Raw genomic sequence first — 27,084 nt, 5'->3', positions numbered from 1 at the left:
GCCTGGCCATGCAGTCATGGGTGGACAGGGAGTACAGGAGGGGACTGAGCACGCACCCCTGAGGGGCCCCCGTGTTGAGGATCAGCGTGGCAGATGTGTTGTTACCTACCCTTACCACCTGGGGGCGGCCCGTCAGGATGTCCAGGATCCTTAGCTTAGTGATGAGCTTTGTGGGCACTATGGTGTTGAACGCTGAGCTGTAGTCAATGAATAGCATTCTGACGTAGGTGTTCCTCTTGTTCGTTGGGAAAGGGCAGTGTGGAGTGCAATAGAGATTGCATCATCTGTGGATCTGTGGGAGCGTATATGCAAATTGGAGTGGGTCTAGGGTTTCTGGGATAATGCTGTTGATGTGAGCCATGACCAGCATTTCAAAGCACTTCATGGCTACAGACGTCAGTGCTACGGGTCGGTAGTAATTTAGGCAGGTTACCTTAGTGTTCTTGGGCACGGGGACTATGGTGGTCTGCTTGAAACATGTTGGTATTACAGACTCAGTCAGGGACATGATGAAAAAGTCAGTGAAGACACTTGCCAGTTGGTCAGCGCATGCTCGGAGTACACGTCCAGGTAATCCGCCCTGCGGCCTTGTGAATGTTGACCTGCTTAAAAGTCTTACTCACATCGGCTACAGAGAGCTTGATCACATAGTCATCCGGAACAGCTGATGCTCTCATGCATGCTTCAGTGTTGCTTGCCTCGAAGCGAGCATAGAAGTGATTTAGCTTGTCTGGTAGGCTCGTGTCACTGGGCAGCTCACGGCTGTGCTTCCCTTTGTAGTCTGTAATAGTTTTCAAGCCCTGCCACATCCGACGAGCGTCAGAGCCGGTGTAGTACAATTCAATCTTAGTCCTGTATTGACTCTTTGCCTGTTTGATGGTTCGTCGGAGGGCATAGCAGGATTTCTTATAAGCTACCGGGTTAGAGTCCAGCTCCTTGAAGGCGGCAGCTCTACCCTTTAGCTCAGTGCGGATAATTCCTGTAATCCATGGTTTCTGGTTGAGGTATGTACGTACGGTCACTGTGGGGATGACGTAATCGATGCACTTATTGATGAAGCCAGTGACTGATGTGGTGTACTCCTCAATGCTATCTGAAGAATCCCGGAACATGTTCCAGTCTGTGCTAGCAAAACAGTCCTGTAGCTTAGCATCTGCGTCATCTGACCACTTTTTTATTAACCGAGTCACTGGTGCTTCCTGCTTTAGTTTTTACTTATAAGCAGGAATCAGGAGGATAGAGTTATGGTCAGATTTGCCAAATGGAGGGCGAGGGAGAGATTTGTATGCGTCTCTGTGTGTGGAGTAAAGGTGGTCTAGAGTTTTTTTCCCTCTGGTTGCACATTTAAAAAGCTGGTAGAAATGAGGTAAAACAGATTTAAGTTTCTCTGCATTAAAGTCCCCGGCCACTAGGAGCGCTGCATCTGGATGAACATTTTCCTGTTTACTTATGGCCTTATACAGCTCATTGAGTGCAATTTTAGTGCCTGTATCGGTTTGTGATGATAAATAGACAGCCATGAAAAATATAAATGAAAACTCTCTTGGTTAATAGTGTGTTCTACAGCTTATCATGATATACTCTACCTCAGGCGAGCAAAACCTCGAGACTTCCTTAGTATTAGATTTTATGCACCAGCTGTTGTTTACAAATATACACAGACCGCCACCCCTTGTCTTACCGGAGTCAGCCGTTCTATCCTGCCGATGTAGCGTATATCCCGTCAGCTGTATGTTATCCATGTCGTCGTTCAGCCACGACTCGGTGAAACATAACATATTACCGTTTTTAATGTCCCGTTGGTAGGATAACCGTAATCTTAGGTCATCCAATTTATTCTCAAATGATTGAACATTGGCTAATAGGATTGATGGGAGAGGCAGTTTACTCGCTCGCCGTCGGATCCTTACAAGGCACCCCGACCTAGGTCCACGATATCTCTGTCTCTTTCTCCTGCGAATGACGGGGATTTGGGCCTTGTCGGGTGTCTGTAGGATATCCTTCGCGTCCGACTCGTTGAAGAAAAAATATTCGTCCAATACGAGGTGAGCAATCGCGGTCCTGATATCCAGAAGCTCCTTTTGGTCATAAGAGATGGTGGCAGAAACATTATGTACAGAATAAATTACACATAATAGTACAATTGGTTAGAGGTCTTCTTCGGCGCCATTTGTAATCACCTACAGTCCTATATATCCTCTCTAAGCTTTAGGAAGTGATATTCTCTCTGTTTTAAAAGAGGAACCAGTTGAATAGTAACCAGCCTGTTAATCACCTACAGTCCTATACAGTGAGGGAAACAAGTATGATCCCCTGCTGATTTTGTACGTTTGCCCACTGACAAAGAAATGATCAGTCTATAATTTTAATGGTAGGTTTATTTGAACAGTGAGAAACAGAATAACAACAAAAAAATCCAGAAAAACACAAGTAAAAAATGTTATAAATTGATTTGCATTTTAATGAGGGAAATAAGTATTTGACCCCCTCTCAATCAGAAAGATTTCTGGCTCCCAGGTGTCTTTTATACAGTTAACGAGCTGAGATTAGGAGCACACTCTTAAAGGGAGTGCTCCTAATCTCAGTTTGTTACCTATAAAAGACACCTGCCCACAGAAGCAATCAATCAATCAGATTCCAAACTTTCTACCATGGCCAAGACCAAAGAGCTCTCCAAGGATGTCAGGGACAAGATTGTAGACCTACACAAGGCTGGAATGGGCTACAAGACCATCACCAAGCAGCTTGGTGAGAAGGTGACAACAGTTGGTGCGATTGTTCACAAATGGAAGAAACACAAAAGAACTGCCAATCTCCCTCGGCCTGGGGCTCCATGCAAGATCTCACCTCGTGGAGTTGAAATGATCATGAGAACGGTGAGGAATCAGCCCAGAACTACACAGGAGGATCTTGTCAATGATCTCAAGGCAGCTGGGACCATAGTCACCAAGAAAACAATTGGTAACACACTACGCCCTGAAGGACTGAAATCCTGCAGCGCCCGCAAGGTCCCCCTGCTCAAGAAAGCACATATACAGGGCCGTCTGAAGTTTGTCAATGAACATCTGAATGATTCAGAGGAGAACTGGGTGAAAGTGTTGTTGTCAGATGAGACCAAAATGGAGCTCTTTGGCATCAACTCAACTCGCCGTGTTTGGAGGAGGAGGAATGCTGCCTATGACCCCAAGAACACCATCCCCACCGTCAAACATGGAGGTGGAAACATTATGCTTTGGGGGTGTTTTTCTGCTAAGGGGACAGGACAACTTCACCGCATCAAAGGGACGATGGACGGGACCATGTACCGTCAAATCTTGAGTGAGAACCTCCTTCCCTCAACCAGGGCATTGAAAATGGGTCGTGGATGGGTATTCCAGCATGACAATGACCCAAAACACACGGCCAAGGCAACAAAGGAGTGGCTCAAGAAGAAGCACATTAAGGTCCTGGAGTGGCCTAGCCAGTCTCCAGACCTTAATCCCATAGAGAATCTGTGGAGGGAGCTGAAGGTTCGAGTTGCCAAACGTCAGCCTCGAAACCTTAATGACTTGGAGAAGATTTGCAAAGAGGAGTGGGACAAAATCCCTCCTGAGATGTGTGCAAACCTGGTGACCAACTACAAGAAACATCTGACCTCTGTGATTGCCAACAAGGGTTTTGCCACCAAGTACTAAGTCATGTTTTGCAGAGGGGTCAAATACTTATTTCCCTCATTAAAATGCAAATCAATTTATAACATTTTGGACATGCGTTTCTCTGGATTTCTTTGTTGTTATTCTGTCTCTCACTGTTCAAATAAACCTTCCATTACAATTATAGACTGATCATGTCTTTGTCAGTGGCCAAACGTACAAAATCAGCAGGGGATCAAATACTTTTTTCCCCTCACTGTATATCGTCTCTAAGCTTTAGGAAGTGATATTCTCTCTGCTTTAGAAGAGGAACCAGTTGAATAGTAACCAGCCTGTTAGTAACCAAGGCAAGGCTGAGGTGACTCTCAACAGTCTGACTGAGCAGACAGTATTGACCCACACACACACACACACAGACACACAGACACACAGACCCACACACAGACACACAGACACACACACACACACACAGACCCACACACACACACACACACACACACACACAGACACACACACAGACACACAGACCCACACACAGACCCACACACACACACACACAGACACACACACACACACACACACACACACACAGACCCACACACACACACACAGACACACAGACCCACACACAGACACACAGACCCACACACAGACCCCACACACACACACACACACACACACACACACAGACACACAGACCCACACACAGACACACAGACCCACACACAGACCCACACACACACACACACACACACACACAGACACACACACACACAGACACACACACACACACACACACACACACACACACACACACAGACACACAGACCCACACACAATCAAGTCAACAATTTTTCCAAATTGCAGTGTCAGTTGCACATCTGCCAGTCATCATAGTAGTAGACTATTCATTAGGGCTTAATCAGACCATGTTTATAGGAATCAGGAATCCACCATGAGACCATCTGGGAAAGGGAGCAGAACAATCTGATCTGCTGTTGATTCAGTTCACTCTGAGCTGTTGATTCAGTTCACTCTGAGCTGTTGATTCAGTTCACTCTGAGCTGTTGATTCAGTTCACTCTGAACTGTTGATTCAGTTCACTCTGAGCTGTTGATTCAGTTCACTCTGAGCTGTTGATTCAGTTCACTCTGAGCTGTTGATTCAGTTCACTCTGAACTGTTGATTCAGTTCACTCTGAACTGTTGATTCAGTTCACTCTGAGCTGTTGATTCAGTTCACTCTGAGCTGTTGATTCAGTTCACTCTGAGCTGTTGATTCAGTTCACTCTGAGCTGTTGATTCAGTTCACTCTGAACTGTTGATTCAGTTCACTCTGAACTGTTGATTCAGTTCACTCTGAGCTGTTGATTCAGTTCACTCTGAGCTGTTGATTCAGTTCACTCTGAGCTGTTGATTCAGTTCACTCTGAGCTGTTGATTCAGTTCACTCTGAGGTTGGCTGAAACATCCGTAGACTCAGAACACTCCAGTCCTGTTTGTTGTTTGGGAAGACACAGTGAACCTCAACCCGCTCTAGAAATGTCTGCTGTCTCTGCAGTTCAACTTACGGACCTTTATGTTCTATGATCTAAAACAGTGCTTCTCACCTTGGTGCCCTGGAGCTACCAAAGGGAACACGGTAACCCAAAAAGGTTGAGAATGACTGAATAGTTTGTGGACGGTGTCATGACAATAGCCACATACTGGCATTTTAGGGCAGCTGCTTTAGAGTGGGGTTTGTTGCCCTGTACACACCAGTCCTACTGTACTCCAGTCAGTCTGTTCTGCTCTGCTCTATGATAGCTGGATGGATTACTGCAGATTGAGGTCAGAGATTAGGAGGGTGGGTCCCCTTGCCCCCCCCCCCCTCTCCACCCACCTCAACACTGACCCCACCTCATGTTTATAAAGACCCCTAACTTAACCACAAAACAGCAAGACTAAAAGCACTGTGAAAGCTGGCCTGATTTCTGGGTTTATCTCTGTCTAGCTGCACTAGTCTCTCTGTCTGTCTGTCTGTCTGTCTGTCTGTCTGTCTGTCTGTCTGTCTGTCTCTGTCTGTCTGTCTGTCTGTAGTGATGTCTGTCTGTCTGTCTGTCTGTCTGTGTCTAGCAGCAGTAGTCTGTCTGTCTGTCTGTCTGTCTGTCTGTCTGTCTGTCTGTAATGCTGTCTGTCTGTCTGTCTGTCTGTGTCTAGCAGCAGTAGTCTGTCTGTCTGTCTGTCTGTAGTGATGTCTCTGTCTGTCTGTCTGTCTGTGTAGCTGCACTAGTCTGTCTGTCTGTCTGTCTGTCTGTAGTGATGTCTGTCTGTCTGTCTGTCTGTGTAGCTGCACTAGTCTGTCTGTCTGTAGTGATGCGTCTATAGTGTTAGTTTCTGGGAGACAAGCCAGAGTTATTCCTCCTCTGTATCTCACTGTTACCGTGGGTACTGGCAGTGTGCTGGGTGTACTGGCAGTGTTACCGTGGGTACTGGCAGTGTTACCTAGGGTACTGGCAAGTGTTACCGTGGAGACTGGCAGGTGTTACCTTGGAGACTGGCAAGTTTGACCTTGGAGACTGGCAAGTGTTACCGTGGATACTGGTAGTTTGGAGGATGGATGCTTTGAATGTTAATATAATGATGCACAACTGCACCTGGAAACCTATGTTTTGGAAAACAGACACACACACACACCTGCCTAGTTTATCCTCCCACCTTGATAACCTTCCTCCATTCCTAAATAGTGGCCAGGCGGGGGACCTGCAGCTTTCAACACACAACTGGTGAAACATCGACACACAGCAGACAGACACACCACTATTGACAACGCTGTGTATCTGGGCTATTGTTGTAACACCAACGTCTGCTTGACTGTCTGCCTGCCTGTCTGTCTGTCTGCCTGCCTGTCTGCCTGTCTGTCTGTCTGCCCGTCTGTCTGCCCGTCTGCCTGCCCGTCTGCCTGTCTGTCTGTCTGTCTGCCCGTCTGCCCGTCTGCCTGCCTGTCTGCCCGTCTGTCTGTCTGCCCGTCTGCCTGCCTGTCTGTCTGCCTGTCTGTCTGTCTGTCTCTCTGAGGCAACAGGTACAAGCTGGTAGAGCATCTGATTGAGGACAACTTCCCTTGATGATGTTGTGGAATACTGGACACACTGATTTCCTTATATGAACTGTGACTCAGTAAAATCTTTGAAATTGTTGCGTGTATATTTTTGTTCAGTGTATAAAAGTTTTTACTAACATTACTAATCTGAGGTAAAAAGGATGTGTAATTACCCCTCAATTTAATGTGGTCAAAACTTGAAAATGAAACGTCCTCTCACTGTCAACTGCGTTTATTTTCAGCAAACTTAACATGTGTAAATATTTGTATGAACATAACAAGATTCAACAACTGAGACATAAACTGAACAAGTTCCACAGACATGTGACTAACAGAAATTGAATAATGTGTCCCTGAACAAAGGGGGGATCAAAATCAAAAGTAACAGTCAGTATCTGGTGTGGCCACCAGCTGCATTAAGTACTACAGTGCATCTCCTCCTCATGGACTGCACCAGATTTGCCAGTTCTTGCTGTGAGATGTTACCAAGGCACCTGCAAGTTCCCTGACATTTCTGGGGAGAATGGCCCTAGCCCTCAGCCTCCAATCCAACAGGTCCCAGACGTGCTCAATGGGATTGAGATCCGGGCTCTTCGCTGGCCATGGCAGAACACTGACATTCCTGTCTTGCAGGAAATCACGAGCAGTATGGCTGGTGGCATTGTCATGCTGGAGGGTCATGTCAGGATGAGACTGCTGGAAGGGTATTACATGAGGGAGGAGGATGTCTTCACGGGGTGACGTGAGAGAACTTGTTGTCCCCCCTCCCCTCCTCTTCTCTAGTTGCTCTTTGGAAACAAGTAGGCTAAAAGTTGGAAGCTACAACCATTCTCAAAATATGACAAAAGAGAACAAGCAACTTGATCCCTCTGACTGTTGTTGGCTTCAGATAGGGAGAAACAGGCTGGATCAGCTAATATCAGGCTATCTGTATTACTGGGCTGTATCAGCTAATATCAGGCTATCTGTATTACTGGGCTGTATCAGCTAATATCAGGCTATCTGTATTACTGGGATATATCAGCTAATATCAGGCTATCTGTATTACTGGGCTGTATCAGCTAATATCAGGCTATCTGTATTACTGGGCTGTATCAGCTAATATCAGGCTATCTGTATTACTGGGCTGTATCAGCTAATATCAGGCTATCTGTATTACTGGCCTGGATCAGCTAATATCAGGCTATCTGTATTACTGGGCTGTATCAGCTAATATCAGGCTATCTGTATTACTGGGATATATCAGCTAATATCAGGCTATCTGTATTACTGGGCTGTATCAGCTAATATCAGGCTATCTGTATTACTGGGGCTGTATCAGCTAATATCAGGCTATCTGTATTACTGGGCTGTATCAGCTAATATCAGGCTATCTGTATTACTGGCCTGGATCAGCTAATATCAGGCTATCTGTATTACTGGGCTGTATCAGCTAATATCAGGCTATCTGTATTACTGGGCTGTATCAGCTAATATCAGGCTATCTGTATTACTGGGCTGTATCAGCTAATATCAGGCTATCTGTATTACTGGGCTGTATCAGCTAATATCAGGCTATCTGTATTACTGGGATATATCAGCTAATATCAGGCTATCTGTATTACTGGGATATATCAGCTAATATCAGGCTATCTGTATTACTGGGCTGTATCAGCTAATATCAGGCTATCTGTATTACTGGGCTGTATCAGCTAATATCAGGCTATCTGTATTACTGGGATATATCAGCTAATATCAGGCTATCTGTATTACTGGGATATATCAGCTAATATCAGGATATCTGTATTACTGGGCTGTATCAGCTAATATCAGGCTATCTGTATTACTGGGCTGTATCAGCTAATATCAGGCTATCTGTATTACTGGCCTGGATCAGCTAATATCAGGCTATCTGTATTACTGGGATATATCAGCTAATATCAGGCTATCTGTATTACTGGGATATATCAGCTAATATCAGGCTATCTGTATTACTGGGCTGTATCAGCTAATATCAGGATATCTGTATTACTGGGCTGTATCAGCTAATATCAGGCTATCTGTATTACTGGGATATATCAGCTAATATCAGGCTATCTGTATTACTGGGCTGTATCAGCTAATATCAGGATATCTGTATTACTGGGCTGTATCAGCTAATATCAGGCTATCTGTATTACTGGGCTGTATCAGCTAATATCAGGATATCTGTATTACTGGGCTGTATCAGCTAATATCAGGCTATCTGTATTACTGGGATATATCAGCTAATATCAGGCTATCTGTATTACTGGGCTGTATCAGCTAATATCAGGCTATCTGTATTACTGGGCTGTATCAGCTAATATCAGGATATCTGTATTACTGGGCTGTATCAGCTAATATCAGGCTATCTGTATTACTGGATAGATTTAGTTTGAAAGAGAGTAGAGTTGGGGCGAAATATAGTGGACTTGACATGAGCTACATTTTGCATAACTTTTAGGAGCGGGACGATTTGCAAGCAGAGTCAAGTTACAAATGTTGTCAATATTTATTTCCAGTCAACGTCAGAGAGTAAACTATAGCTATCATATTTAGGAAGTTAAAAACAACTCCGCCCATATAGCCTAGTCTACAGGCTATTTAATTGAGACCATATAGGACTTGATCTTGCACACCTAAAAAAGAGAAAGGCTACTGAACGTAAATCAGCAAGACGCAGGCTATTAAACTTAGTCAATATTGTGACAGAGTAGCTTTTAATACAATATATAACTTAGGGATTCTTGAAAGTCAGGACAATCCGTCCGGCAGGGAACTTTATTTTTATAGTTAGAAATAATATTTAGGGGAATTTTATTTAGGTAAAGATGTGGGTTTTGGGATTTAAATATTTGTAATATGATTCATTTCCATGTCGGCTCTATGCCCGGATATGCCCTTGTCCTGAGCAAAGGATCCCAATTTTCAAACGCTACAGAAAAGTGTTTCAAATTCAAAAAAACTGGCAATAAGATAATGTTCCAGTTAATATTCATTATGTAGTTTCTTGCACTAGCCCTCTGTGACTTTAAATAATATTTCTCTCAAAACTGTGATTCCTAAAAGAAGTGTCTGAAGATTTGGTCAACCACGTCAGATTTGTCTAAAATCCTAAATGAATCAGGAATGAACAGGGTCAGCTATACCATAAGGACCCCTTATTCATGTCCTCATTATATGTAGTGCAGCAAGACCATTCATGATCTGGAAAGTTCTCTACTTTTGATAGAGTTAAACAAACAATATTGGAATCACCATGGTCACAACCATAAACTGTCAATTCCTTCTCCCTGATAAATTAAGTGGGTATAATTTTTGGTTAAAATATCTTCTTTTAATTAGGAGTCATAAAGCAACTGAGGAAAAACTAAATGTCTACTGTGTAAACCACTTGAATGAAGTGTCAACTCCGTAAAACATCAACTCTGTCAGGTTTCTGTCTGACTTCAACTCTGTCAGAGTGCTGAAAGATCTGATAGAATTGCTGTGTGTTTTAGGGGGATTTTCAAATGAATAATTGTCCATATTTTACAAAGGTTTGTATTTAACATTTATTTTTAGAGGCAAAAATAATTTATGTCTGTTTTGAGTATCTGTTGTCAACTACGTCAGTGGCTTGTCAACTCCGTCACTAATGGCTAACCCCTTTTAAGATCAATTTTTTTGTGTCAATATTCTTCAAATATATTTTAATCACTGGTCTGCAACATACATCATTATCCTATGACAGTTTGTGCACAGTGCTTTAATACATTAAATAACACATACAAAACAAAGACAACTGTTCAAAATAATCTGCGGGACTAACACATATTTTAATCCAAAAGTTGTCCGCAGCTTTACTCGGGACCCGCAGGTCACGCCGGTTGACAGTTGTCCGCAGCTTTCCTCGGGACCCGCAGGTCACGCCGGTTGACAGTTGTCCGCAGCTTTCCTCGGGACCCGCAGGTCACGCCGGTTGACAGTTGTCCGCAGCTTTACTCGGGACCCGCAGGTCACGCCGGTTGACAGTTGTCCGCAGCTTTACTCGGGACCCGCAGGTCACGCCGGTTGACAGTTGTCCGCAGCTTTCCTCGGGACCCGCAGGTCACGCCGGTTGACAGTTGTCCGCAGCTTTACTCGGGACCCGCAGGTCACGCCGGTTGACAGTTGTCCGCAGCTTTACTCGGGACCCGCAGGTCACGCCGGTTGACAGTTGTCCGCAGCTTTCCTCGGGACCCGCAGGTCACGCCGGTTGACAGTTGTCCGCAGCTTTACTCGGGACCCGCAGGTCACGCCGGTTGACAGTTGTCCGCAGCTTTCCTCGGGACCCGCAGGTCACGCCGGTTGACAGTTGTCCGCAGCTTTACTCGGGACCCGCAGGTCACGCCGGTTGACAGTTGTCCGCAGCTTTACTCGGGACCCGCAGGTCACGCCGGTTGACAGTTGTCCGCAGCTTTCCTCGGGACCCGCAGGTCACGCCGGTTGACAGTTGTCCGCAGCTTTACTCGGGACCCGCAGGTCACGCCGGTTGACAGTTGTCCGCAGCTTTACTCGGGACCCGCAGGTCACGCCGGTTGACAGTTGTCCGCAGCTTTACTCGGGACCCGCAGGTCACGCCCGGTTGACAGTTGTCCGCAGCTTTACTCGGGACCCGCAGGTCACGCCGGTTGACAGTTGTCCGCAGCTTTACTCGGGACCCGCAGGTCACGCCGGTTGACAGTTGTCCGCAGCTTTACTCGGGACCCGCAGGTCACGCCGGTTGACAGTTGTCCGCAGCTTTACTCGGGACCCGCAGGTCACGCCGGTTGACCATGGGAATGCAGCTCTCTACAGTCAGACAAAAAATGGTTAATGAATGAATGAGGAAGGAGAGATTGAAATACGTTCAAACTGTTGAGTATGTTTCATCACACTGAGTCGTGTACTGATGGTCAGTTCCTCTCAGAGCAGATTGACATGCAGGCCTCTCGCTAGTCTCCTCCCTTGTCTCTTCTCTCTGTCTCTGTCTGCCTGCAACCACTGCTGCTCCTATTAACACGACAAAGGCCTGTACATCCCTGTATCCTCCTCTTCCCATCTCAACCATCCTCTTCCCATCTCAACCATCCTCTTCCCATCTCAACCATCCTCTTCCCATCTCAACCATCCTCTTCCCATCTCAACCATCCTCTTCCCATCTCAACCATCCTCTTCCCATCTCAACCATCCGCTTCTTTCTCTTCCTTCCCCACATTGCCTCCTTGACGTTTTCTGGCTTAAGGCAGTACCTCAGTAAGACAGTCATGATCCTCTGTCTGTCCTCAGATACTCTGTCTGTCCTCACATACTGTCTTTCTGACAAGACAGCAGCTACTCTTCCTGGGGTCCAGCAAAATTAAGGCAGTTATACTGAACATAAATATAAACGCAACATGCAACAATTTCAACGATTTTACTGAGTTAATTTAAGGAAATCAGTCAATTGAAATAAACATGACTAGGCAGGGGCACAGCCATGGGTGGGCCTGGGAGGGCATAGGCCCACCCACAATGAGTTTTTCCCCAAAAAAGGGCTTTATTACAGACAGAAATACTCTTCAGTTTTATCAGCTGTCCGGGTGGCTGGTCTCAGGCGATCCCGCAGGTGAAGAAGCCAGATGTGGAGGTCCTGCGCTGGCGTGGTTACACGTGGTCTGCGGTTGTGAGGCCGGTTGGACGTACTGCCAAATTCTCCAAAATGACGTTGGAGGCGGCTTATGGTAGAGAAATGAACTTTCAATTCTCTGGCAACAGATCTGGTGGACATTCCTGCAGTCAGCATGCCAATTCCACGCTCCCTCAAAACTTGAGACATCTGTGGCATTGTGTTGTCTGACAAAACTGCACATTTTAGTGGCCTTTTATTGTCCACAGCACAAGGTGCACCTGTGTAATGATCATGCTGTTTAATCAGCTTCTTGATATGCCACACCTGTCAGGTGGATGGATTATCTTGGCAAAGGAGAAATGCTCACTAACCGGGATGTAAACACATTTGTGCACAACATTAGAGAGAAGTAAGCTGGAAAATGTGAAGATTTCTGGGATCTTTTATTTCAGCTCATGAAACATTGGGACCAACACTTTACATGTTGCATTTATATTTTTGTTTAGTGTATATATACAATTAAAAACATGACATTACATTTGACAACATATTAAGTGTGAGCCCTCAGGCCACTACTCTGCTACCACATATCTACAATACAAAATTAATGTGTACGTGTGTACAGAGTGCATCTGTAGCATGTGTATGTGTGTGTCTGTGCCTATGTGTGTGTCTCTTCACAGTCCCTGCTGTTCCATAAGGTGTATTTCTATCTGTTTTTAATCTGATTTTACTGCTTGCATCAGTTACCTGATGTGGAATAGAGTTCCATGTAGACATGGCTCTATGGAGTACTGTGCGCCTCCCATAGTCTGTTCTGGACTTGGGGACTGTGAAGAGACCTCTGGTAGCATGTCTTGTGGGGTATGCATGGGTGTCTGAGCTGTGTGCTAGTAGTTTAAACAGACAGCTGGGTGCATTCAACATGTCAATACTTCTTACAAAACAAGTAATGATGAAGTCGATCTCTCCTCTACTTTGAGCCAGGAGAGATTTGCATGCATATTATTAATGTTAGTTTTTCGTGTAGATTTAAGGGCCAGCTGTGCTGCCTTGTTCTGAGCCAATTGTAATTTTCCTAAGTCCCTCTTTGTGGCACCTGACCACACAACTGAACAGTAGTCCAGGTGCGACAAAACTAGGGCCTGTAGGACCTGCCTTGTTGATAGTGCTGTTAAGAAGGTAGAGCAGCGCTTTACTATGGACAGACTTCTCCCCATCTTAGCTACTGTTGTATCAACATGTTTTGACCATGATAGTTTACAATCCAGGGTTACTCCAAGCAGTTTAGTCACCTCAACTTGCTCAATTTCCACATTATTCATTACAAGATTTAGTTGAGGTTTAGGGCTTAGTGGAAAATGTGTCCCAAATACAATGCTTTTAGTTTTTGAAATATTTGGTACTAACTTATTCCTTGCCACCCACTCTGAAACTAACTGCAGCTCTTTATTAAGTGTTGCAGTCATTTCAGTTGCTGTAGTAGCTGTATGTATAGCGTTGTCGTCCACATACATAGACAATCTGGCTTTACTCAAAGCCAGTGGCATGTCATTAGTAAAGATTGAAAAAAGTAAGGGGCCTAGACAGCTGCCCTGGGGAATTCCTGATTCTACCTGGATTATGTTGGAGAGGCTTCCATTAAAGAACACCATCTGTGTTCTGTTAGACAGGTAACTCTTTATCCACAATATAGCAGGGGGTGTAAAGCCAAAACACATACGTTTTTCCAGCAGCAGACTGTGATCGATAATGTCAAAAGCCGCACTGAAGTCTAACAAAACAGCTCCCACAATATTTGTATTAGCAATTTCTCTCAGCCAATCATCAGTCATTTCTCTCAGCCAATCATCAGTCATTTGGGTATGTGCTGTACATGTTGCATGACCTTCCCTATAAACATGATGAAACTCTGTTGTTAATTTGTTCACTATGAAATAACATTGTATTTGGTGAGACTATAGCTGAGACTATAACTGAGACTATAGCTGAGACTATAGCTGAGACTATAACGGAGACTATAGCTGAGACTATAGCTGAGACTATAGCTGAGACTATAGCTGAGCTGAGACTATAGCTGAGACTATAACTTAGACTATAGCTGAGACTATAACTGAGACTATAACTGAGACTATAGCTGAGACTATAGCTGAGACTATAGCTGAGCTGAGACTATAGCTGAGACTATAACGGAGACTATAACGGAGACTATAGCTGAGACTATAGCTGAGCTGAGACTATAACTGAGACTATAGCTGAGACTATAACTGAGACTATAACGGAGACTATAGCTGAGACTATAGCTGAGACTATAGCTGAGACTATAGCTGAGCTGAGACTATAGCTGAGACTATAGCTGAGACTATAACTGAGACTATAGCTGAGACTATAGCTGAGACTATAGCTGAGACTATAACGGAGACTATAACGGAGACTATAGCTGAGACTATAGCTGAGACTATAGCTGAGACTATAACTGAGACTATAGCTGAGACTATAGCTGAGACTATAGCTGAGACTATAACTGAGACTATAGCTGAGACTATAGCTGAGACTATAACTGAGACTATAGCTGAGACTATAGCTGAGACTATAACTGAGACTATAGCTGAGACTATAGCTGAGACTATAACGGAGACTATAGCTGAGACTATAACGGAGACTATAACGGAGACTATAGCTGAGACTATAGCTGAGACTATAGCTGAGACTATAACGGAGACTATAGCTGAGACTATAGCTGAGACTATAGCTGAGCTGAGACTATAGCTGAGACTATAGCTGAGACTATAGCTGAGACTATAGCTGAGACTATAGCTGAGACTATAACTGAGACTATAGCTGAGACTATAACTGAGACTATAGCTGAGACTATAGCTGAGACTATAGCAGAGACTATAACGGAGACTATAACGGAGACTATAGCTGAGACTATAGCTGAGACTATAGCTGAGACTATAGCTGAGACTATAGCTGAGACTATAGCTGAGACTATAGCTGAGACTATAACGGAGACTATAGCTGAGACTATAACTGAGACTATAACTGAGACTATAACTGAGACTATAACTGAGACTATAACTGAGACTATAGCTGAGACTATAGCTGAGACTATAGCTGAGACTATAGCTGAGACTATAGCTGAGACTATAGCTGAGACTATAGCTGAGACTATAGCTGAGACTATAACTGAGACTATAACGGAGACTATAGCTGAGACTATAGCTGAGACTATAGCTGAGACTATAGCTGAGACTATAGCTGAGACTATAACGGAGACTATAACGGAGACTATAACGGAGACTATAGCTGAGACTATAGCTGAGACTATAACGGAGACTATAGCTGAGACTATAGCTGAGACTATAACTGAGACTATAACGGAGACTATAACGGAGACTATAGCTGAGACTATAACGGAGACTATAACGGAGACTATAGCTGAGACTATAGCTGAGACTATAGCTGAGACTAACTGATCTGAGACTATAACTGAGACTATAACGGAGACTATAGCTGAGACTATAGCTGAGACTATAGCTGAGACTATAGCTGAGACTATAGCTGAGACTATAGCTGAGACTAACTGATCTGAGACTATAGCTGAGACTATAGCTGAGACTATAGCTGAGACTATAGCTGAGACTATAGCTGAGACTATAGCTGAGACTATAACTGAGACTATAACTGAGACTATAGCTGAGACTATAGCTGAGACTATAGCTGAGACTATAGCTGAGACTATAGCTGAGACTATAGCTGAGACTATAGCTGAGACTATAACGGAGACTATAGCTGAGACTATAGCTGAGACTATAACGGAGACTATAGCTGAGACTATAGCTGAGACTATAGCTGAGACTATAGCTGAGACTATAGCTGAGACTATAGCTGAGACTAACTGATCTGAGACTATAACTGAGACTATAACGGAGACTATAGCTGAGACTATAGCTGAGACTATAGCTGAGCTGAGACTATAGCTGAGCTGAGACTATAGCTGAGACTATAACTGAGACTATAGCTGAGACTATAGCTGAGACTATAGCTGAGACTATAGCTGAGACTATAGCTGAGACTATAGCTGAGACTATAGCTGAGACTATAGCTGAGACTATAGCTGAGACTATAACGGAGACTATAGCTGAGACTATAGCTGAGACTATAACGGAGACTATAGCTGAGACTATAGCTGAGACTATAGCTGAGACTATAACGGAGACTATAACGGAGACTATAGCTGAGACTATAACGGAGACTATAGCTGAGACTATAGCTGAGACTATAACGGAGACTATAACGGAGACTATAGCTGAGACTATAGCTGAGACTATAACTGAGACTATAGCTGAGACTATAACGGAGACTATAACGGAGACTATAGCTGAGACTATAACTGAGACTATAGCTGAGACTATAGCTGAGACTATAGCTGAGACTATAACGGAGACTATAGCTGAGACTATAGCTGAGACTATAGCTGAGACTATAACGGAGACTATAGCTGAGACTATAGCTGAGACTATAGCTGAGACTATAGCTGAGACTATAGCTGAGACTATAGCTGAGACTATAGCTGAGACTATAGCTGAGACTATAACTGAGACTATAACGGAGACTATAGCTGAGACTATAACGGAGACTATAACGGAGACTATAGCTGAGACTATAACTGAGACTATAACTGAGACTATAGCTGAGACTATAGCTGAGACTATAGCTGAGACTATAGCTGAGACTATAGCTGAGACTATAACGGAGACTATAGCTGAGACTATAGCTGAGACTATAGCTGAGACTATAACGGAGACTATAGCTGAGACTATAGCTGAGACTATAGCTGAGACTATAGCTGAGACTATAACGGAGACTATAACGGAGACTATAGCTGAGACTATAGCTGAGACTATAACGGAGACTATAGCTGAGACTATAACTGAGACTATAGCTGAGACTATAACGGAGACTATAGCTGAGACTATAGCTGAGACTATAACGGAGACTATAACGGAGACTATAACGGAGACTATAGCTGAGACTATAGCTGAGACTATAACGGAGACTATAACGGAGACTATAGCTGAGACTATAACTGAGACTATAGCTGAGACTATAACGGAGACTATAGCTGAGACTATAGCTGAGACTATAACGGAGACTATAACGGAGACTATAGCTGAGACTATAGCTGAGACTATAGCTGAGACTATAGCTGAGACTATAGCTGAGACTAACTGATCTGAGACTATAACTGAGACTATAACGGAGACTATAGCTGAGACTATAGCTGAGACTATAGCTGAGCTGAGACTATAGCTGAGACTATAACTGAGACTATAGCTGAGACTATAGCTGAGACTATAGCTGAGACTATAACGGAGACTATAACGGAGACTATAGCTGAGACTATAGCTGAGACTATAGCTGAGACTATAACGGAGACTATAACGGAGACTATAACGGAGACTATAGCTGAGACTATAGCTGAGACTATAGCTGAGACTATAGCTGAGACTATAGCTGAGACTATAGCTGAGACTATAGCTGAGACTATAGCTGAGACTATAACGGAGACTATAGCTGAGACTATAGCTGAGACTATAACTGAGACTACAGCTGAGACTATAGCTGAGACTATAGCTGAGACTATAGCTGAGACTATAGCTGAGACTATAGCAGAGACTATAACTGAGACTATAGCTGAGACTATAGCTGAGACTATAGCTGAGACTATAGCTGAGACTATAGCTGAGACTATAACGGAGACTATAGCTGAGACTATAGCTGAGACTATAGCTGAGACTATAGCTGAGACTATAGCTGAGCTGAGACTATAACGGAGACTATAGCTGAGACTATAGCAGAGACTATAACTGAGACTATAGCTGAGACTATAGCTGAGACTATAGCTGAGCTGAGACTATAACGGAGACTATAGCTGAGACTATAACGGAGACTATAGCTGAGACTATAACGGAGACTATAGCTGAGACTATAACGGAGACTATAGCTGAGACTATAGCTGAGACTATAGCTGAGACTATAACGGAGACTATAACGGAGACTATAGCTGAGACTATAACGGAGACTATAGCTGAGACTATAGCTGAGACTATAACGGAGACTATAGCTGAGACTATAGCTGAGACTATAGCTGAGACTATAGCTGAGACTATAGCTGAGACTATAGCTGAGACTATAGCTGAGACTATAGCTGAGCTGAGACTATAGCTGAGACTATAGCTGAGACTATAACGGAGACTATAGCTGAGACTATAGCTGAGACTATAACGGAGACTATAACGGAGACTATAGCTGAGACTATAGCTGAGACTATAGCTGAGACTATAACGGAGACTATAACGGAGACTATAGCTGAGACTATAGCTGAGACTATAGCTGAGACTATAGCTGAGACTATAGCTGAGACTAACTGATCTGAGACTATAACTGAGACTATAACGGAGACTATAACGGAGACTATAGCTGAGCTGAGACTATAGCTGAGACTATAACTGAGACTATAGCTGAGACTATAGCTGAGACTATAGCTGAGACTATAGCTGAGACTATAACGGAGACTATAACGGAGACTATAGCTGAGACTATAGCTGAGACTATAACGGAGACTATAACGGAGACTATAACGGAGACTATAACGGAGACTATAGCTGAGACTATAGCTGAGACTATAGCTGAGACTATAGCTGAGACTATAACGGAGACTATAACGGAGACTATAGCTGAGACTATAGCTGAGACTATAACTGAGACTATAGCTGAGACTATAGCTGAGACTATAGCTGAGACTATAGCTGAGACTATAGCTGAGACTATAGCTGAGACTATAGCTGAGACTATAGCAGAGACTATAACTGAGACTATAGCTGAGACTATAGCTGAGACTATAGCTGAGACTATAGCTGAGACTATAGCTGAGACTATAACGGAGACTATAACGGAGACTATAGCTGAGACTATAGCTGAGACTATAGCTGAGCTGAGACTATAACGGAGACTATAGCTGAGACTATAGCAGAGACTATAACTGAGACTATAGCTGAGACTATAGCTGAGACTATAGCTGAGCTGAGACTATAACGGAGACTATAGCTGAGACTATAACGGAGACTATAGCTGAGACTATAACGGAGACTATAGCTGAGACTATAACGGAGACTATAGCTGAGACTATAGCTGAGACTATAGCTGAGACTATAACGGAGACTATAACGGAGACTATAGCTGAGACTATAACGGAGACTATAGCTGAGACTATAGCTGAGACTATAACGGAGACTATAACGGAGACTATAGCTGAGACTATAGCTGAGACTATAGCTGAGACTATAGCTGAGACTATAGCTGAGCTGAGACTATAGCTGAGACTATAGCTGAGACTATAGCTGAGACTATAACGGAGACTATAGCTGAGACTATAGCTGAGACTATAACGGAGACTATAACGGAGACTATAGCTGAGACTATAGCTGAGACTATAACGGAGACTATAACGGAGACTATAACGGAGACTATAACGGAGACTATAGCTGAGACTATAGCTGAGACTATAGCTGAGACTATAGCTGAGACTATAGCTGAGACTATAACGGAGACTATAACGGAGACTATAGCTGAGACTATAACTGAGACTATAGCTGAGACTATAGCTGAGACTATAGCTGAGACTATAGCTGAGACTATAGCTGAGACTATAACGGAGACTATAGCTGAGACTATAGCTGAGACTATAGCTGAGACTATAACGGAGACTATAACGGAGACTATAGCTGAGACTATAACGGAGACTATAACGGAGACTATAACGGAGACTATAACTGAGACTATAACTGAGACTATAGCTGAGACTATAGCTGAGACTATAGCTGAGACTATAACTGAGACTATAACTGAGACTATAGCTGAGACTATAACGGAGACTATAGCTGAGACTATGACTGAGCTGAGACTATAGCTGAGACTATAACGGAGACTATAGCTGAGACTATAGCTGAGACTATAGCTGAGACTATAGCTGAGACTATAGCTGAGACTATAGCTGAGACTATAGCTGAGACTATAACGGAGACTATAGCTGAGACTATAGCTGAGACTATAACTGAGACTATAGCTGAGACTATGACTGAGCTGAGACTATAGCTGAGACTATAGCTGAGACTATAACTGAGACTATAGCTGAGACTATGACTGAGCTGAGACTATAGCTGAGACTATAACGGAGACTATAACGGAGACTATAGCTGAGACTATAGCTGAGACTATGACTGAGCTGAGACTATGTTCATGGTGAACAGTATGTTTCTAACTGTATGACTGACTGATCCCATTTCCTCTCCCCTTGTCCTGCAGTGGTCAGTTTGCGGTGGTAAAGAAATGCCGTGAGCGTAGCTCTGGCCTGGAGTATGCCGCTAAGTTCATCCGTAAGCGACGGAGTAAGTCGAGCCGGCGTGGCGTGACCCGGGAAGACATCGAGAGGGAGGTCAGCATTCTGAAGGAGATTCAACACCCAAACACCATCACGCTACACGACGTGTTCGAGAACAAGACTGATGTCATCCTCATACTAGAACTGTGAGTACCCTGACGTCCACCCCCTGACGTCCACCCCCTGACGTCTACCCCCTGACGTCCACCCCCTGACGTCTACCCCCTGACGTCTACCCCCTGACGTCCACCCCCTGACGTCCACCCCGACGCCCTACCCCTGACGTCCACCCCTGACGTCTACCCCCCTGACGCCCACCCCCTGACGCCCACCCCTGACGCCTACCCCCGACGTCCACCCTGACGTCCACCCCCTGACGCCCACCCCCTGACGTCCACCCCCTGACGTCCACCCCCTGACGTCCACCCCCTGACGTCCACCCTGACGCCCACCCCTGACGTCCACCCCTGACGTCCACCCCTGACGTCCACCCGACCTGACGTCCACCCCTGACGCCCACCCCCTGACGTCCACCCCTGACGTCCACCCCCTGACGTCCACCCCCACGACGTCCACCCCCTGACGCCCACCCCCTGACGTCCACCCTGACGTCCACCCCTGACGCCCACCCCTGACGTCCACCCTGACGTCCACCCCTGACGTCCACCCCCTGACGTCCACCCCTGACGTCCACCCCCTGACGCCCACCCCTGACGCTCCCACCCCCTGACGTCCACCCCCTGACGTCCACCCCTGACGCCCACCCCTGACGCCCACCCTGACGTCCACCCCTGACGCCCACCCCTGACGCCCACCCCCTGACGTCCACCCCCACGCCCACCCCTGACGTCCACCCCCTGACGTCCACCCCCTGACGTCCACCCCTGACGTCCACCCCCTGACGTCCACCCCCTGACGTCCACCCCGACGTCCACCCCTGACGTCCACCCCCTGACGTCCACCCCCTGACGTCCACCCCCTGACGTCCACCCCCTGACGTCCACCCCTGACGCCCACCCTGACGCCCACCCCCTGACGCCCACCCCTGACGTCCACCCCTGACGTCCACCCCTGACGCCCACCCCTGACGCCCACCCCTGACGTCCACCCCCTGACGTCCACCCCCTGACGCCCACCCTGACGCCCACCCCCTGACGCCCACCCCTGACGCCCACCCTGACGTCTACCCCCTGACGCCCACCCCCTGACGCCACCCCCTGACGTCCACCCCCTGACGTCCACCCCTGACGTCCACCCCTGACGTCCACCCCTGACGCCCACCCCTGACGTCCACCCCCTGACGCCCACCCCCTGACGCGCTACCCCCTGACGTCCAACCCCTGACGTCCAACCCCTGACGCCCACCCCTGACGCCTACCCCCTGACGCCCACCCCTGACGTCCACCCCTGACGTCCACCCCCTGACGCCCACCCTGACGCGTCCACCCCCTGACGCTCACCCTGACGTCCACCCCTGACGCCCACCCCTGACGCCCACCCCTGACGCCCAACCCCTGACGTCCACCCCCTGACGTCCACCCCCTGACGTCCACCCCCTGACGTCTAACCCCTAAATGAAACAGACAACTTGACCGGTGTTAACTAGATTACAAATGCTCATTCTATCGATGTAAGACAGACATTATTCTGGTCAACACTACTTGAGTATCCCGAATAATAACGCTATATTGGTGTGCATGTAAAGGTGCTCAGTGAAATATAATAACTCAGAATATTCACATACAGGTTTTGTTTTCCTTGATCAGTTGTTTCATCAATATTTAATATGCATGTTTTATAATATGTATATTTTTGTAGACTACACCTAATATAGAATAGAAGAGGCATTTGAATTTCACTGAATTCAGTTCTATTTCCTTTAATTCAAATTAGAATTGCAATTCTGTATCCTGTTTGCTACTTCAAGAATTGAATTGGAATTGATGAGGCATTTTATATTTAGAATTGAGCACAACCCTGTCGTCTACATCCTGACAGTCCCTATATCCAGTCTGTTCCAGTGTAAAAAAAACAACTGTTGTTTTGGCAGCTGGTGGTCAAGTGACTGAACACTGTGTTGTGATTGGCTGAGTGTGTTATTATCCTGTCATAGCTTCCTCTGCAGCTGGCTGCTACTTCCTGTTCCTGATCCCTGTTTCCATTCTCAGAGGAAATACATAAATTAGGGATTTTTTCATGGGGAAAAACATCAACAATGTAGTCATTACAGTGACCTGCTCTACCACCCACCAGTCTGCTATACCACCCACCAGTCTGCTATACCACCCACCAGTCTGCTATACCACCCACCAGTCTGCTATACCACCCACCAGTCTGATATACCACCCACCAGTCTGATGTACCACCAACCAGTCTGATATACCACCCACCAGTCTGCTATACCACCCACCAGTCTGCTATACCACCCACCAGTCTGCTATACCACCCACCAGTCTGCTATACCACCCACCAGTCTGATATACCACCCACCAGTCTGCTATACCACCCACCAGTCTGCTATACCACCCACCAGTCTGCTATACCACCCACCAGTCTGCTATACCACCCACCAGTCTGATATACCACCCACCAGTCTGATATACCACCCACCAGTCTGCTATACCACCCACCAGTCTGATATACCACCCACCAGTCTGCTATACCACCCACCAGTCTGCTATACCACCCACCAGTCTGCTATACCACCCACCAGTCTGCTATACCACCCACCAGTCTGCTATACCACCCACCAGTCTGCTATACCACCAGTCTGCTATACCACCCACCAGTCTGATATACCACTCACCAGTCTGCTGTACCACCCACCAGTCTGCTATACCACCCACCAGTCTGCTATACCACCCACCAGTCTGCTGTACCACCCACCAGTCTGCTGTACCACCCACCAGTCTGGTGAAGGGTTGTCTACATGGCCTCCATCTCTCTAGATTCTGGTGAAGGGTGGTCTGGTGAAGGGTGGTCTGTACTACTGCTCTCACCTCCTCACAAGGAAAAGGACCAGCGGTCCGGCAGGAAAAGGACCAGCGGTCCGGCAGGAAAAGGACCAGCGGTCCGGCAGGAAAAGGACCAGCGGTCCGGCAGCCCCGGTCACCATGACGCTGCCTCTGGTGTCACTGCAAGCTGTGACAGCTTTGTCACTTGCCTTCTTCATGACATTTTACAGCTGATGTATTGTTGCCCAGTCCTTGGGTTGATAGAAGTGCCTGTTGTTAGCTTGTTGTATGTACAGTAGGTATTGTCTAAGATCTTCTAAAAGATACGCAGCTCAAATCCCTGTCACCCTCATTGTCTCTCTCTGTTTCTCTCTCTGATGGTTCATTCTTCCCACTTTTTCCCCTCCCTCCTATCTCCTCTTCCTCTCCTCTTCCTCTCCTATAGGGTGGCTGGTGGAGAACTGTTTGATTTGCTAGCAGAGAAGGAGTCCCTAACAGAAGAGGAGGCAACAGAGTTCCTCAAACAGATTCTGGATGGAGTCCACTACCTACACTCCAAACACATCGCACACTTTGACCTCAAGGTACACATACACGCCGTCGGACACAGAGCTACAAGGGCCAGTCCAGTGATGTGCTCTCCACTCTGCTCTGCACTAAAACCAGACACAACTAATCAATGGCAGAGATTTTATCACACCCGGCTCTCTGAACATCTGTCATCACCATCCCTCACCGGTTGTTAGTGGTGGAAGACATCAGGGTCCGGATCAGTTCAATTCCAACTCAGTCAATGATTTGTAAAATGTCCCATTGTTTTAGTGTGATCATTTAAACATGCTTCCCCAAAAACTCAAGAATTGAACATGGTATACAGCCTTCAAACTCAACTCTGGACCTCGAAGCCAGTTCCACTGCATGTTTTCATTGTTCCCCTCTAACCAGGGACTGATTTAGACCTGGGACACCAGGTGGGTGATTCCCCTCTAACCAGGGACTGATTTAGACCTGGGACACCAGGTGGGTGATTCCCCTCTAATCAGGGACTGGTTTAGACCTGGGACACCAGGTGGGTGATTCCCCTCTAATCAGGGACTGATTTAGACCTGGGACACCAGGTGGGTGATTCCCCTCTAACCAGGGACTGATTTAGACCTGGGACACCAGGTGGGTGATTCCCCTCTAACCAGGGCCTGATTTAGACCTGGGACACCAGGTGGGTGATTCCCCTCTGATCAGGGACTGATTTAGACCTGGGACACCAGGTGGGTGATTCCCCCTCTAACCAGGGACTGATTTAGACCTGGGACACCAGGTGGGTGATTCCCCTCTAACCAGGGACTGATTTAGACCTGGGACACCAGGTGGGTGATTCCCCTCTAATCAGGGACTGGTCTAGACCTGGGACACCAGGTGGGTGATTCCCCTCTAATCAGGGACTGATTTAGACCTGGGACACCAGGTGGGTGATTCCCCTCTAATCAGGGACTGATTTAGACCTGGGACACCAGGTGGGTGATTCCCCTCTAACCAGGGACTGATTTAGACCTGGGACACCAGGTGGGTGATTCCCCTCTAATCAGGGACTGGTCTAGACCTGGGACACCAGGTGGGTGATTCCCCTCTAATCAGGGACTGATTTAGACCTGGGACACCAGGTGGGTGATTCCCCTCTAACCAGGGACTGATTTAGACCTGGGACACCAGGTCGGTGATTCCCCTCTAATCAGGGACTGATTTAGACCTGGGACACCAGGTGGGTGATTCCCCTCTAATCAGGGACTGTTTTAGACCTGGGACACCAGGTGGGTGATTCCCCTTTAACCAGGGACTGATTTAGACCTGGGACACCAGGTGGGTGATTCCCCTCTAACCAGGGCCTGATTTAGACCTGGGACACCAGGTGGGTGATTCCCCTCTGATCAGGGACTGATTTAGACCTGGGACACCAGGTGGGTGATTCCCCTCTAACCAGGGACTGATCTAGACCTGGGACACCAGGTGGGTGATTCCCCTCTAATCAGGGACTGATCTAGACCTGGGACACCAGGTGGGTGATTCCCCTTTAACCAGGGACTGATTTAGACCTGGGACACCAGGTGGGTGATTCTCCTTTAACCAGGGACTGGTTTAGACCTGGGACACCAGGTGGGTGATTCCCCTGTGACCAGGGACTGATTTAGACCTGGGACACCAGGTGGGTGATTCCCCTCTAACCAGGGACTGGTTTAGACCTGGGACACCAGGTGGGTGATTCCCCTCTAATCAGGGACTGATTTAGACCTGGGACACCAGGTGGGTGATTCCCCTTTAACCAGGGACTGATTTAGACCAGGGACACCAGGTGGGTGATTCTCCTTTAACCAGGGACTGGTTTAGACCTGGGACACCAGGTGGGTGATTCCCCTCTAATCAGGGACTGATTTAGACCTGGGACACCAGGTGGGTGATTCCCCTTTAACCAGGGACTGATTTAGACCTGGGACACCAGGTGGGTGATTCCCCTCTAATCAGGGACTGATTTAGACCTGGGACACCAGGTGGGTGATTCCCCTCTGATCAGGGACTGGTTTAGACCTGGGACACCAGGTGGGTGATTCCCCTTTAACCAGGGACTGATTTAGACCTGGGACACCAGGTGGGTGATTCCCCTCTAATCAGGGACTGATTTAGACCTGGGACACCAGGTGGGTGATTCCCCTTTAACCAGGGACTGATTTAGACCTGGGACACCAGGTGGGTGATTCCCCTCTAATCAGGGACTGATTTAGACCTGGGACACCAGGTGGGTGATTCCCCTGTGACCAGGGACTGATTTAGACCTGGGACACCAGGTGGGTGATTCCCCTCTAACCAGGGACTGATTTAGACCAGGGACACCAGGTGGTTGATTCTCCTTTAACCAGGGACTGGTTTAGACCTGGGACACCAGGTGGGTGATTCCCCTGTGACCAGGGACTGATTTAGACCTGGGACACCAGGTTGGTGATTCCCCTCTAACCAGGGACTGGTTTAGACCAGGGACACCAGGTGGGTGATTCCCCTCTAATCAGGGACTGATTTAGACCTGGGACACCAGGTGGGTGATTCCCCTCTAACCAGGGACTGATTTAGACCTGGGACACCAGGTGGGTGATTCCCCTTTAACCAGGGACAGATTTAGACCTGGGACACCAGGTGGGTGATTCCCCTCTAATCAGGGACTGATTTAGACCTGGGACACCAGGTGGGTGATTCCCCTCTAACCAGGGACTGATTTAGACCTGGGACACCAGGTGGGTGATTCCCCTTTAACCAGGGACTGATTTAGACCTGGGACACCAGGTGGGTGATTCCCCTCTAATCAGGGACTGGTTTAGACCTG

The 27,084-nt window shown here is 46.6% G+C and overlaps 1 protein-coding gene across 1 annotated transcript in view; it reads left to right on the top strand.

The window, feature by feature from the left end:
• dapk1 (death-associated protein kinase 1) overlaps positions 1 to 27,084 on the top strand; it is a 220,429-nt gene that overhangs the window by 58,818 nt on the left and 134,527 nt on the right. Inside the window, exons 3-4 of the mRNA XM_045226878.1 lie at positions 20,691 to 20,912; positions 24,166 to 24,304. Coding sequence (XP_045082813.1) covers positions 20,691 to 20,912; positions 24,166 to 24,304 — 361 coding nt within the window. The remainder of the gene's footprint in view (positions 1 to 20,690; positions 20,913 to 24,165; positions 24,305 to 27,084) is intronic.

The sequence above is a fragment of the Coregonus clupeaformis genome, chromosome 18, assembly GCF_020615455.1.
Source record: "Coregonus clupeaformis isolate EN_2021a chromosome 18, ASM2061545v1, whole genome shotgun sequence".
In the NCBI taxonomy this organism is placed as follows: Eukaryota; Metazoa; Chordata; class Actinopteri; order Salmoniformes; family Salmonidae; genus Coregonus; species Coregonus clupeaformis.
This window is presented reverse-complemented; position numbering and strand designations above follow the sequence as displayed.